The 12,012-nt window shown below is 56.2% G+C and overlaps 1 protein-coding gene across 1 annotated transcript in view; it reads left to right on the top strand.

Annotated features, from left to right (window-relative positions):
- GRIK3 (glutamate ionotropic receptor kainate type subunit 3) overlaps positions 1–12,012 on the top strand; it is a gene marked incomplete at both ends in the record, with an annotated part of 218,675 nt that overhangs the window by 162,165 nt on the left and 44,498 nt on the right. The window contains 3 exons of the mRNA XM_080802689.1: positions 36–179; positions 5,294–5,401; positions 8,495–8,608. Coding sequence (XP_080658815.1) covers positions 36–179; positions 5,294–5,401; positions 8,495–8,608 — 366 coding nt within the window. The remainder of the gene's footprint in view (positions 1–35; positions 180–5,293; positions 5,402–8,494; positions 8,609–12,012) is intronic.

Here is a 12,012-nt window from a genome sequence, read left to right on the forward strand (position 1 = left end):
CTGCTCTCAGGCAAGCCTTGCACCCTGCCCTCCAGACTGACGCGGCCTTACTGTACGACGCCGTCCACATCGTGTCCGTGTGCTACCAGCGGGCCCCGCAGATGACCGTGAACTCCCTGCAGTGCCATCGGCACAAGGCCTGGCGCTTTGGCGGCCGCTTCATGAACTTCATCAAGGAGGTGAGTTCTGCCCCGCTGCCCCCGCCCGGGCCTCCTTGCTGGGGGTCTTCGTTGCTGCAAAGCCAAGGCGCAGGTGTGGGAGGCAGGCAGAATCGAGTTCCAGTCCACACGAACCTGGGCACATTGGTTCACATCTCTGAGCCTCTGTTTCCTTGGGTGGAAATGGCTGGACAGGACCAATCTCACAGGGCAGGTGAGAGGCTATGGCCCTGGTGCCTTGGAGGGTCGCCATGGGCGGTCTGTGTTGTCAGCAGAACCTGCGTGGGCTTTCCAGTGTGACCCTGCCCCGGCTTGCCCCTGGTATGACCTTGGACAAGCTGGAGAACCTTGCTGAGCCTTGGTTGCCTCATCTGCAAAATGGGGTACAAAGCATGCCAGGAAGCTAAGACGAGACCCCTGTGTGGAAAGCGGGGCAGGGCTCAGGGCAGTGGTGGGCAGAGGAGGCTGGCCAGATAATCAGCCCTCCAAACCCCTCTTCACATCATGGGTCCCCCGGGCCCCAGTTCTGCTGGCTCCGAGGCAGCTGTGGAGAAGTCCCATCCTTAGGGCTGATTCAGAGGGACCAGAGAGCAGAAATCTGTCCTGCTGTGAGATAACCATTGACATGCACAGTCAGAGCCAATAATTCCGAAGGACTCTCCATCATTCTTGTCCTTGTAAGCTGCAGATGGCAGTTCATCGTTCCCATTTTACAGGTGGGGAAGCTAAGGCCAGGACCAAGCAGTCTGGCGGTATCGCAATAAGCTATGTGACTTTGGGTGAGAGGATCAATCTTTTGATTCTCAGTTTCCTTGACTGTAAAATGGGCATAAAGAGTACTGGCCTCGGTATTGTTGAGAAGACAGTGTACAAACTGTCCACAGAACATCTCGCCAGGACGTGGGCTGAGTCAAATCCCAGTAAATGGTGGATGAAGAAGGCTCAGAGAGGAGATCGGGGCAGGGTTAGCCCGGGTCAGAGGAGTGACCATGTCCAGGTGACCCCAGGTGCCGTGGAGAGAAGCCCTTGGAAAGGGGTGTATGATGGTGGCTCCGTGGCAGTCACACCGGACCCGTGAGTCAGGCTGCCTTGAGCGCTCATTCCGTTATTCGGCAGCTGGCTGTTGTGGGCCTGCTGGGCACCAGGCCCGGGGATCCAGTGGGGCCAAGACAGACGATCCCTTGCCTTCACCGAGCTCACAGCCCCAGGAGGGAGCAGATGTGAATCGAGTCCTCGAGTTCGGGGACGTAACCCCATGTGCAAAGGAAGGCAGCTCTAGGAGGGTGTATAGCGAAGAGAATCTTACATGCAGGAGACAGGGTGGCTTTCCCGCAAGTGCCGGGGTCCCCATCCCTGCTTGGGAATGGCACCTAAAGGAATGGGGATGGGACACGGGCTGTAGAGTCAGACGCACATGCCCGTGGAGCTCATCTCTGCCTCTCCCGGCTGTGTGTCTTCACACATGTTCCTAGACATCCCTGAGCATCCATTTCCTCCCATAGCAAACGTCCTCTCACCATCATGGTGAGGGAGGCATGAAGTCCTTGCCACTGGCTCCCCTCATGCCCAGAAGGGGCTCCATCCGGTGTCAGCTGTGTTGGCATAAGGGGAATATGACAGTCCCTTCTCACCCAGCCCCTCAAAACTGCAGAAGAAGGCTGATTGTCCAGTGACCTGAGCAGGCCTAGTTACCCCCGGGGGATCACCCACCTGTTCTCCGGGAGCTCTGAGGCCTGACTCCTAGCCCGCTGTGTCTCCTTCCTCGGCAGGCTTCCGGCAGAGGGGCCAGAGGCCGTACTGAGGGGGTCGGTGACCCAAGCCACAACCCCGGGTCCCTTATGAGCCACACAAAAATGCCTTTGAATTTTTACCCACTTTTTAGCTGTGTGACCTTTGACAAGCTCTGAACCTCTCTGTGCCTTAGGTCTGCCTCTGTACTCTGGAGACTTTCCTAGGGTTGTTGCAGGAGGAAGTGAGTTAGGGTGTGTGTGGAGCACTTAGGCCAGAGGCTGGCACAGAGCCAGTATTCAACAGAGGGGCGACTGCTATGTTCTCTGTCACCATGACTGCCTCGCTGTGACTTCTCGTTCCCAGGTGGGTTTCTAGCTAATGAGGGTCCCCAGGCCACATTGTTTTGGGGGCCCCCCACCCTGCTTGCCTCTCACCTCTTGGAATTTTTGAGGCTCAGTTCTGAAGCCCTGAGGGGACCAGGTTCGTCATGGCATACACCAGAGGAAGGGGCTCCCTTCTCCCTCCCAGGGCTGTCCAGCTCACCCGGGTGTACCTCCTGTTTCCTGGCTGCTGGCCAGGCGAGTGGCTCTCAACACTCACGCTCCTTTACAAGAGCCCCTTCAGGGACATCTCCGTGTCGCCTGCATCTGAGGACAGTGGAGATGGAGGCCCAGAGCAGCCACGTGGCTTGCCCGCAGTGCCACAGCGGCCTGAGCCTGGGACCCGAGTCGCCCGCCTGAGCCCAGCACACCGTCTTCCCTCAGACCATTTCCAAGCTGCCCGTCTCCCCATCTGACTGCGTGACAGTAAATCATTTTAAAGACTTGGCATTTCCGAGAGGAGCTGGAAAATACCAGGCCGGAGTTCAGAGCGTGTGAAGCATCTTTCATTTAGCGAGTCTTGAGCGGTGGCTGGAAGGGGCAGGCAGGCCGGGAAATGTCACGGGGAGGAGCTGCCAGCGGCCCCCTGCCCTACCTTGCCCTGCCCTGCCCACCCGCCCACCCACCGACAGTCCGTGGCCTTGCTGGCATTTCATTCCTCCACAGCTGACAAGGGGGAAGGCTTCTCGCTCTGAATGCAGGTTTGAAGGCACCTGCTGTGATTTCCCTGGGGGGCCGGAGAGAGCCTGAGGGTGCAGAGTAGGGGAAGGCGGCCTGCCGCGACAGGGAGCTGAGCCTCTCTGTGAAACCATAAACAGAGGTCTTCACCTTCTCTGATCTTTCCATCTCTGTCCCCAGCCCCATTTCCCGCCCCCTGGGCTCTAGAAGCCTCTCCCTCAGAACTTGGGCACGGTGAAGCCAAGCTCTTCAGCTCTGTTCCTGCCGCCCGGGCTTCTGCCCTGCACCACCATGATGCGGGATTTTGTGTATAGCTCAGTCCTTCTTTGAGCCTCAGTGTCTAGGACCATGAAATGGGAGCGACAGTGACACCCACCAGGCAGGATTGTCATGAGACGAAATCAGTGCATTCAGGGAAGGAGGTTAGCTTTCTATGACGGGATTTCTGCTGGGCCAAGGAACCAGCCCTCCTCCCAGCCAAGCACCAGCCCTGGTCCAGGGGAGCTCCATGAAAGGAAGCAACAAAGGAGAAACAGCTGTATAGGCCACATAGTCGCGGGTGTGGAGGCCAGGCGCTTGCTAAGCACTTCATGCATCTTTTTTAACACCTAGGAGACAGGTCATTTCCCCTTCCCGAAGCTCGGAGAGATTAGATCACATTCTGTCCATCTCCTTTGAACAACCTCCCGGACCCCTTCCGGGCCCCACCCCTCTCTGCCTCAGTCTTCCCACGCTGCCTTGGAGCTGCCCAAGTGTTTGGAGACCCCCACAGGCGTCACTGTGGCCTCCAGGGATCCATGATCCCATGAATTTGGCTGTCACACTGTGAGTGTAAGCATGAGTGTCATGGGCGTTCGGCCAAGGAGAGGCCCTGAAACCTTTTTCAGAACCCACAGGGGATCCTGACCCGCGTGTGGTTAGGCAAGGACTAAGGACGGTGGGAAGGCAAGGACTGCGATATTCAGGACTTCCCCCACCCTCAAAACCCCGGCATGCTCTGGCGCCTCCTTCCCAGTCCCATCGGCCCCCAGCTCCCGTGGTCCCTAAGGACTCCAGGATGCGTGGGTTTGTTCTCCCAGACATAGAAAGCCCGTGGCATTCGGACGTTCACCTGGGTGCCTGCGGCCTCCCACCTTTGTGGAGAAGGGAGAGAAAGGACATAGCTCCAGCCTCGGAGAGAGGTGGGACCCCGGGATCCGAGCTTGGATAATGGGTACTCTGCCCTTGGGCCGCTTCCTTGTCTGTGACATGGGGATGGTGACCTCACCCGGCCTGCCCACCAGGCGGCAGGTTACATAATCTGAGCGGTAGGAAATACTTCGTACGTAGGTAAACTCTGGGTCCCCCAAAAGGGTATTTTCGAGAAAGGAGGCCGCAAATCTTTTCTGTCACAGGCCAGAGAGTAAATATTGAAGCTTTGTGGGCCAGATGGTCTCTTTGTAACTATTCAGGACTGCAGTCCCTGGGCCAGAGCCACCAAAGACAATAAGTAAACACGTGGGTGTGGCCGAGTTCTAATCCACTGTTTTCGGAAACAGAAACAGGCAGCCGGGAAATTGGGGCCGTCAGCCACAGATCATCTACTCCAATCCAGACCTCAGCTTGGGTCCGGGGTGTTCTCTGAACCCCAGACTCTGTTAGCGATGTTGATGGCAACAAAAGATCAAAAAATCTGCCATTTATCCAGGGCCCGGGTATGTACCGTGCACCGTCCTAAGTATTTTACAGAATTTATCTCATTCCTCCTTCGTGGCATTTTGGTACTATTATGGATTCCATTCTGTAGTCGAGGAACCTGAGACAGAGAGGTGACTGTAATCCCCCAGGTCACACAACAAATTGTGGTTGGACCTGGCATTCTGTCCCCCGAATTCATAACCGTAACCCCATGGAGTGGGAAAGAAGGGGACTTCTCTGTCTCCTCCTGCTCTCCTCCAAGCCTCTGGTCCTCTAGCCGGGGCGGGCTTGGCCCCTCAGTTTTCCCGCCTCTGCCCAGGTCTCTCCTGCCCCACACCGCCCGCCTGCCTCCCTGCCCCTCTCTGGGGACCTGCCGCAGGCTCCCCCTCCTCATGGCTTCAAGGCGGGGGCTCATTTGAGTGCATCTGAGATCGATGTTGTACACGAGAAGGTGCAAATGTAACGCTGGCTAAAGAGCATAATAGAATTTATGGAAATCGCTGGCTCGCACCACAGCCCGAGCAATGATGGAGGTGATTATTAATTAATCATGGTCTTGGGGGAACAGTATCAGTGCAAAGAGTAATTAAAATGAAGCATTGTACAGTTGTACCGAATGATGATTTATGAGCCCGAGGAATTGCCGCTCTGCCCTCTCCCTTCCGGCAGGCTCAGTGGGAAGGATTAACTGGACGGATTGTTTTCAACAAAACCAGTGGCTTACGGACAGATTTTGATCTGGACATCATCAGCCTGAAGGAGGACGGCCTGGAGAAGGTACGTGGTGCTCAGGAGAGGGAGGGACCAGACCTGGGGGACTCGACATGACCTGGCATGGCCTGTGCCTTGGCCCTTCGGAGAACCTGAAGGCGTGATTGGGCTGGAGGGGTGCAGAACCCAGTGGCCATGGCCGACACCCCAGCGGTCACCCTGTGAGCACAGGCCCCCGGGGGTGCTTAACCTGGGAACAGTAATATAAAGCTCAGGGAGGGGGCAGAAGGACAGACCTGACTTTGGGTAACAAACTTCAACAACTAAGGGGTGTCTACCTGGGGAGTAGTGAGCTCACTGTCACTGGAGGCATTTAAGCAACAATTAAGCAACATGATTGCTTGTGTGGGAACCGGAGTTGGTTCTTATCCTTGAAGAGAGGTTGAAGCATATGGATTCTGAACACTCCGCTCTTGGTTTCTAAGGCCTCAGTGATTCCGGGAGTCTGGATGAGGATGGCAGACCCTTCTGGGGCTGGGGCCTCCATCTGGCCACCAGCAAATGTTTGTAATGAGGCCGGTTCTGCTGTCTGGGAATCGTCCACTCTGTCGAGTCAGGCTGCCGGGTTGAGGAGAAGAGTCCACATTAGCCCCTAATTCTGCACATCCCTGGGACCTTGGCCCGAAGCCCCGGCCACCCTCTCTCACACCAGGGGGTCTATCTAGCTCTGGGAGTGGGGCTACGAAGTGCAGAGAGCAAAAGCCCAGAGAGGGAGGGGCCGGCTCTGATGCTTCTGTGCCTTCAGGATGCCCTGATTACTCTCCCATCCCCCGCTATCTGCCCTGGGTCAGGCCTCTTCCTTGGATGATTTTAGCACCCTGGCTTCTCTACCTCTACTCCTGAGCCTCCCACCTTCCTGAGTATACACACACACACACACACACAAACACACACACACGCATGCGTGCACAGCTTCCCAGAGCACAGCCCTGCCCTGCTCTGCTGGTGTCCGTGGTCCCCCAGTGCCGAGTGAAACCCCAGCCTCTCACCTGGGCCTTTATGGCTCTCCAAGAAATAACCCAACCTGCCTTTCCAGGCCCAGGCTCCAGGGCCCCCAGAACATTCCCCATGGCCCATTCACACCCACTCCCACGGGCCCCTTTTTTGCCCTCAGGGCTCCCTGCTTGTACGATTGGCCTCTGTCTCCTGGGTTCCCTCCCTCAGGCACACACCTGGCTGTGGCTGGGTTGTACGTCATGGCCAAGTTGACTCCATTCACCTCTGAGTCTCCCCATAGACTCCTGGGGGACCCTGGACAGGGGCGGCCAGGGAAACCCCACCTCTCCTCTATCACTCTTTCATGCCACATACAGCATCAGCCCCTGAGGGACAGGGGCTGCGGCCTCTGCTCCTAAAATCAGGGAGACCTGTTGGTCCAACCTCCTCATGTTCAAGTTCTCACGGGGCAGTGCTTCGTGCTTCAACCTGGCCGCGCTGGGGGGCCCTTCCGCGACTGCCAGTGATTCCCACTCAAATGGAGTCTCATTTTTGCTGTGTCAGCTGTTGGTCTCTGGGGCTGGCCTCAAATTCTGAGGAGGGCTTTCAGCTGCCCATACACCCCCGCTAGGTGCTCCCGGGCCTGCAGCAGACCTTGGCAGTGGGTCTCGACAGCTCTCCCTCTCTGAGCCCATCCCAGCAGCCTTCTCCCAGGGGCAGAGCGACTACAGCTAACACCCAGGAAGAGCCCTCCCGGGGGCCCTGCTCATAGCCACCTGGACCAAGGGCAGACAGTCTCTGTGGGGGCTGGGGACTCTTCGGTCCTAGCCCTTCTTACGTCCCCAGGGCACCTGGTGCCTCACAGTTGGAAGTCATAGATGCTTGTGGGGGACAGGATTCCAGCTGCTCAGGAACCTCTGGACAGATGTTTGTGGGGCCTCCAGGTAGGCTGCTGGGGCCCCTCGTGAGCTCAGCCCACCTGAGATAAGGGCCTCTCTGACACCATCCTCCTCTGGGCTCTGGGGGGTCTGCGCAGACAGAAATCCTGCCTAGAGAGGGTGCTAAGCCCAAACACAGCCACCTGCCTCTTGTCTCCTGGCTTCTGTTTGCTAAGCTGGGTCACAGCTGATCCCACCAGCTCCTGCCCGTGGCTCTGGAAGGATTAGGGCAGAATTACCCAGGCATAATTACAAGGCCCCCTGCTATCTGCTTTGCGCAGCTCTCTAAATGGGATGTTTGCGTTCGGCCTCTCTCTTTAATTGATTAAGTTTCCTGAGTGCCCCCCAGCTAGGCCAAGGACAGAGTGGGCATTCCGAGATCATCCTTGAGAGAAAGGACCTGGGAGGGGAGCGGAGCTGGACAGCAGAGCACCTTCCCAAGGCCCTGGATATTAGAAGGGTTAGTCAGCTGGCTCTTCCCTGGCCTTCTCCAGCTTTGGGCTTCGTAGCAACCAGGGCACTGTGGGGACACCAACAATGCCATCTTGGCCACCCCACCCCATCTGCCCACTTTACAAGTAAAACCACAAAGCAAACTGCCTCCAAACCCAGCAGCAATCAGGCCCGCAGGGAGGGCCCTCCACTCTGGTTTGCCATCCCCAAAACGGCTACAAAGACCGGCTCCTGCCCGGCCTGCCTTCCTGCAGGGGACACATCTCCTCCGCTGTTAACCCATTCTACAAATGCTTAGCGAACATCTCCCTGGCTCCAGGCCCTGCCCGGCTATGGAGGCTGCGTGGCTCTAGGAGGTGGCACCTGAGTGGAGACCCAGTGAGTGAGTGACTGGGTGTCCAGCACCTTCCCCAGAAAGAGGCGGCCCACCAGGCTCAGAGTACCTCTGCCCCAGGACCTCTGATTTCTTAGTGCACCTGCTCCACCCCTAGCTGGGCTGAGGTCTCCGGGCTGTATCTATGCTTACCTTCTCCTCTGCATTTTCCCACCAGCTGTGCTGGGGTTGCCAGCAAAGGGGGGTAGGTGGCAGAATTCAGGAGACTCGACACCTTGAGGGCCTCCTCCCAGAAGAAGAGAGGCAGCGGGGTGGTCTGAAAGGTCAGCTCCCAGCATGTTACCCCGTGATGCTCCTGAGGAAGGGGAACAAGCAGACGGCCTTGTTGGTGTGGAGAAAGGTTGGAAGGCTCTGTTCTCTGTCTGTCTGTCCATCCAGGTGGGCGTGTGGAGTCCTGCAGAGGGGCTCAACATCACGGAGGTTGCCAAAGGCCGAGGCCCTAATGTCACAGACTCTCTGACAAACAGATCGCTCATTGTCACCACTGTGCTGGTAAGAGCCTGCCACCCCACAGGAGGGACTATGTGAGCCGGGGATGGGCTGGAGGGACCCAGACAGGGCAGCACAGACCGGATACCTCTCAGGGCTGCTTCGAGGCTGGGAGTTGGGGGAGGTGCTGTGGAAACACGGAGGGTCTCTCAGAAAGCCCGCAGTCATTGGAACACAGCAACTTGCTCATGGTCACAGGCCAAAGACCCCAGGGGGTGGCTGTCAGTGGCCTGCTCCGAAAGGCGGGGTGGACTGGTCCTCACACCTATCTGAGATCTGCTTGGAAGCCCACCTGCAAAGGCCTGTGTGTTTGCATCTCCCACCACCCACCCACCCCTGAGCCCAAGTACAAACCAAGATGGGGTAGACAGGATAGCTGCTCTCTGCCCCAGGACTCTGGGCCCCCCTCTTCACCTCAGCTCCCAGGGAAAAGGCCCTTCTCAGTGGTCCCCCCAGCTGTGGTGGGTGTTGTGGCCACACCCGGAGAGCCCAGCCGGTGCGGGGAGCCCACAGGCCACAGGCCACAGTACCCATCCCGAGAGCTCAGCTCCATGGTCACTCAGCTTGCCGTCCTCCCTCCATTCCCCAAACGGAAGAGCACCTCCTTCTTCTGCCCCAAGGTGTGGCTCTTGGCATCTCCGAGGCTCTCTGTACCTTGGAACTCAGGATGGGCACACCCACGACACTGCCCTCTTAACTGGCCAGTGTTGTGCCCCCTCCCCATGCACCAGCCCTTTCTGGAAGGCCTCCAGGGGGTCCAGAGACTCAGAACCCACCCTTTCAGAGACTCAACACCGTTTTGGGGGACCCACGCTGGGCCATGATGGGGAGAGGCAACCTGATCACCACCCAGTAGCTTGGGACCAAAGACCTTTGGAGGGCAATTTTGGTCAGCTTCTCCTTATAACTGCTTATAACTAAGCACAAACAATACAATAAATGCATGAATATGAATAGAGCAAATCCTGTATAGAGTGGAGGGCTCAGCCGGGTTTGGAGTCCTCGGACCAAGTAAGGCTGCCTGGGAAGGAACCAGAGAGCAGGGCTGCGCACCCGGCTCGGGACCCTTCCAGGGTGCCGGGGTACAGTTGCCCTACCTGCCTCCCACTGGGGGGGGCAGCTCAAACGGGCACCACGGAACGGTCCTGTGCCCTCCCTCTAGTGTGACTCACCAGACATATGCTTGGTGGCAAGTGGTGGGCACCCCGGAGCAAGAAGGGGCATGGTAGGTAAACCCCATTCTCCCAGTAAACAGCGGACACCAGGGGCACCATTGTAGTCAACGTAATCAAGGGAGCAGCTATAGCCCGTGGGCCTCACCCCCAGTGTCCAGGGTTGTACCACTGAGAGGATTCGTGTCAAAGGTGATGGAGCCCTCACAGTGGTTCTGGACATACTGGTGACAGAGCCAGGACAGGAGGGCTGGGGAGATGCCTGCCCCCCCTCCCCAGGTTTGGGCATGAGCCCCCCTCCCCCAGCATTGCCCTCAACACCAACACCTGCCTTTATTGACCGAATTTTTGTTAACTAAAAAAAATATAAAAATCAGACTGCTGAGACCAATAAGTCAAAGGATTTCATCAGGAACAGCGGAGAAATTGTTAAAAAAAAAATCTAGAAAGATTAAAAAGAAACAAACAAAAAAGAGCAAAGGGATTAAAGACTGATGAGCCATTGAAGGGATATTGATGTGGATGCAAACAGAAAAGAAGAGAGTTGAAAGGGAACAAAAGAAAAAGGTTAAAGGGAAAATAATAATGAGAAAAATGAAAATAAGGCACGAGATGAAAAGGGAAGCCATCACGGAAGACGAAAAATTAAAATAAATAATTAACAGCTCCAGCTAGACAAGGTAAAAAATGTAAAACCGAAATGTCAGAAAGCAAAAGGATAAAAGTGTGACAAAGCTAAAATATAAAAGGGTAAAAATAAAATAATAAAAAGGTGGTAAAAGATTAAAAACAGAGCTGCATAAAATGTGAGATATAAATAAAACACTTCGCACAAGACGAGATTAAGAAAGGTAAAACGAGTGTGCTCGGAGAGATTAGGAAGAAGGGTGATGAAGTGGGCCCAGATGATTCAGCCACAAAACAAGGCCCTCGAGGGAGCAGCAGGCTAGACCTAATACACCGGAAGGAAACCGGATACACACACCTTGAAAGACCATGGGTGTGCATTTTGTTAAAATGGCAGCAGCAGCCTGATTTCAAGGGCGTGAAACCCTTCTGCAAAGGTGCATGGAATTTGTCTACGCCCGCAGTGGCAGGATCCGGCAGATATCCTATGCCCTTCTGGAAGCTTCTTGATCAACACTCACAGCTTCTTGCAAAGGTCCCAACCTGATGCACTCAGTCCCTTGCTGGGAAGTCCCACCCACAGCATCCTGCTGGCTCTCAGGCACCCCCGGGGATGGGGAAAGAGAGAAGCCCCTCTTGGCGCATGGTCTGCACCCCAGTTCCATCTGTCCCCCCGCACCTCATCCGGGCGAACACTAGCTCAGCAGCCGCTAGGGACATGCAGTGTGACCAGGGTGCAGGGACGAGACTGTGAGCACAGACATTTGGGTCTGAGCCCTGGCTTCCCAGTTAATTAGCTGTGTGACCCCAGGAAATTGCTTAACTGCTCCATGCCTCTGTTTCCCCGCCTGAAAAAGAAAGGTGGTACTAATTGTATCTATTTCATGGAGTTGAGGGTCTGGGGGATTAATAAATCTGAATGGCACTGAGCGCGTGCCGAATGAGGGGGGCTGTTGTTCCTCATGACCATTATTGATCACAAATCCAGGCCCCGGGGAGCTCAGGTCTAGTACAGTGTGCAGAGTGTTCTAGAGAAAGCCTCTGCTTCTGCCCACCCCTGAGCCCTGAACTTCACTGAAGACTGACCCTTGACCATGACCGCAGAGGTTCTTCCCAGCACAGGGTAGCTCAGAGGCTTCAGACTTGCCTTCTACAGAACCCTGCCGCCCCCACCATGGTCAACACTACCCTGACTTGCACTTCCTTGTTTCCTGATGGGCCCCTGAAGGCCTTAGGGTTTGTGACCTTGACCTTCTCTGTCCCTCATATCTCTGGTCTCCTGTTGATAAGACAGACGCCAGAGCTGACCACGACCTCATCATCTGCTTTGCTCAAAGTCTGAGCTCCTGGGCCTGACATCATGATAATTCCCTACCCCACCCCACCCCACCCCCAACCCCCACCCCCGTTGGCCTTGACCTCTGACATTGCTGCTGACCCACCCAAGCTGATGTCCCTCGAACTGTCTTAACCCCATCCTGCAGTGTCAGATACTCACATGGGCAGGGGGCGGCCCATGATTGCTTTCTGCATTCCCCGATGCCCAGAGCTCATGGAGGGTAGGGTCTGCTTCTCCCTGTGGGTCGGTGAGAGAAGCCCAGTCTTTCC

Source organism: Martes martes, assembly GCF_963455335.1.
Source record: "Martes martes genome assembly, chromosome: 4".
In the NCBI taxonomy this organism is placed as follows: Eukaryota; Metazoa; Chordata; class Mammalia; order Carnivora; family Mustelidae; genus Martes; species Martes martes.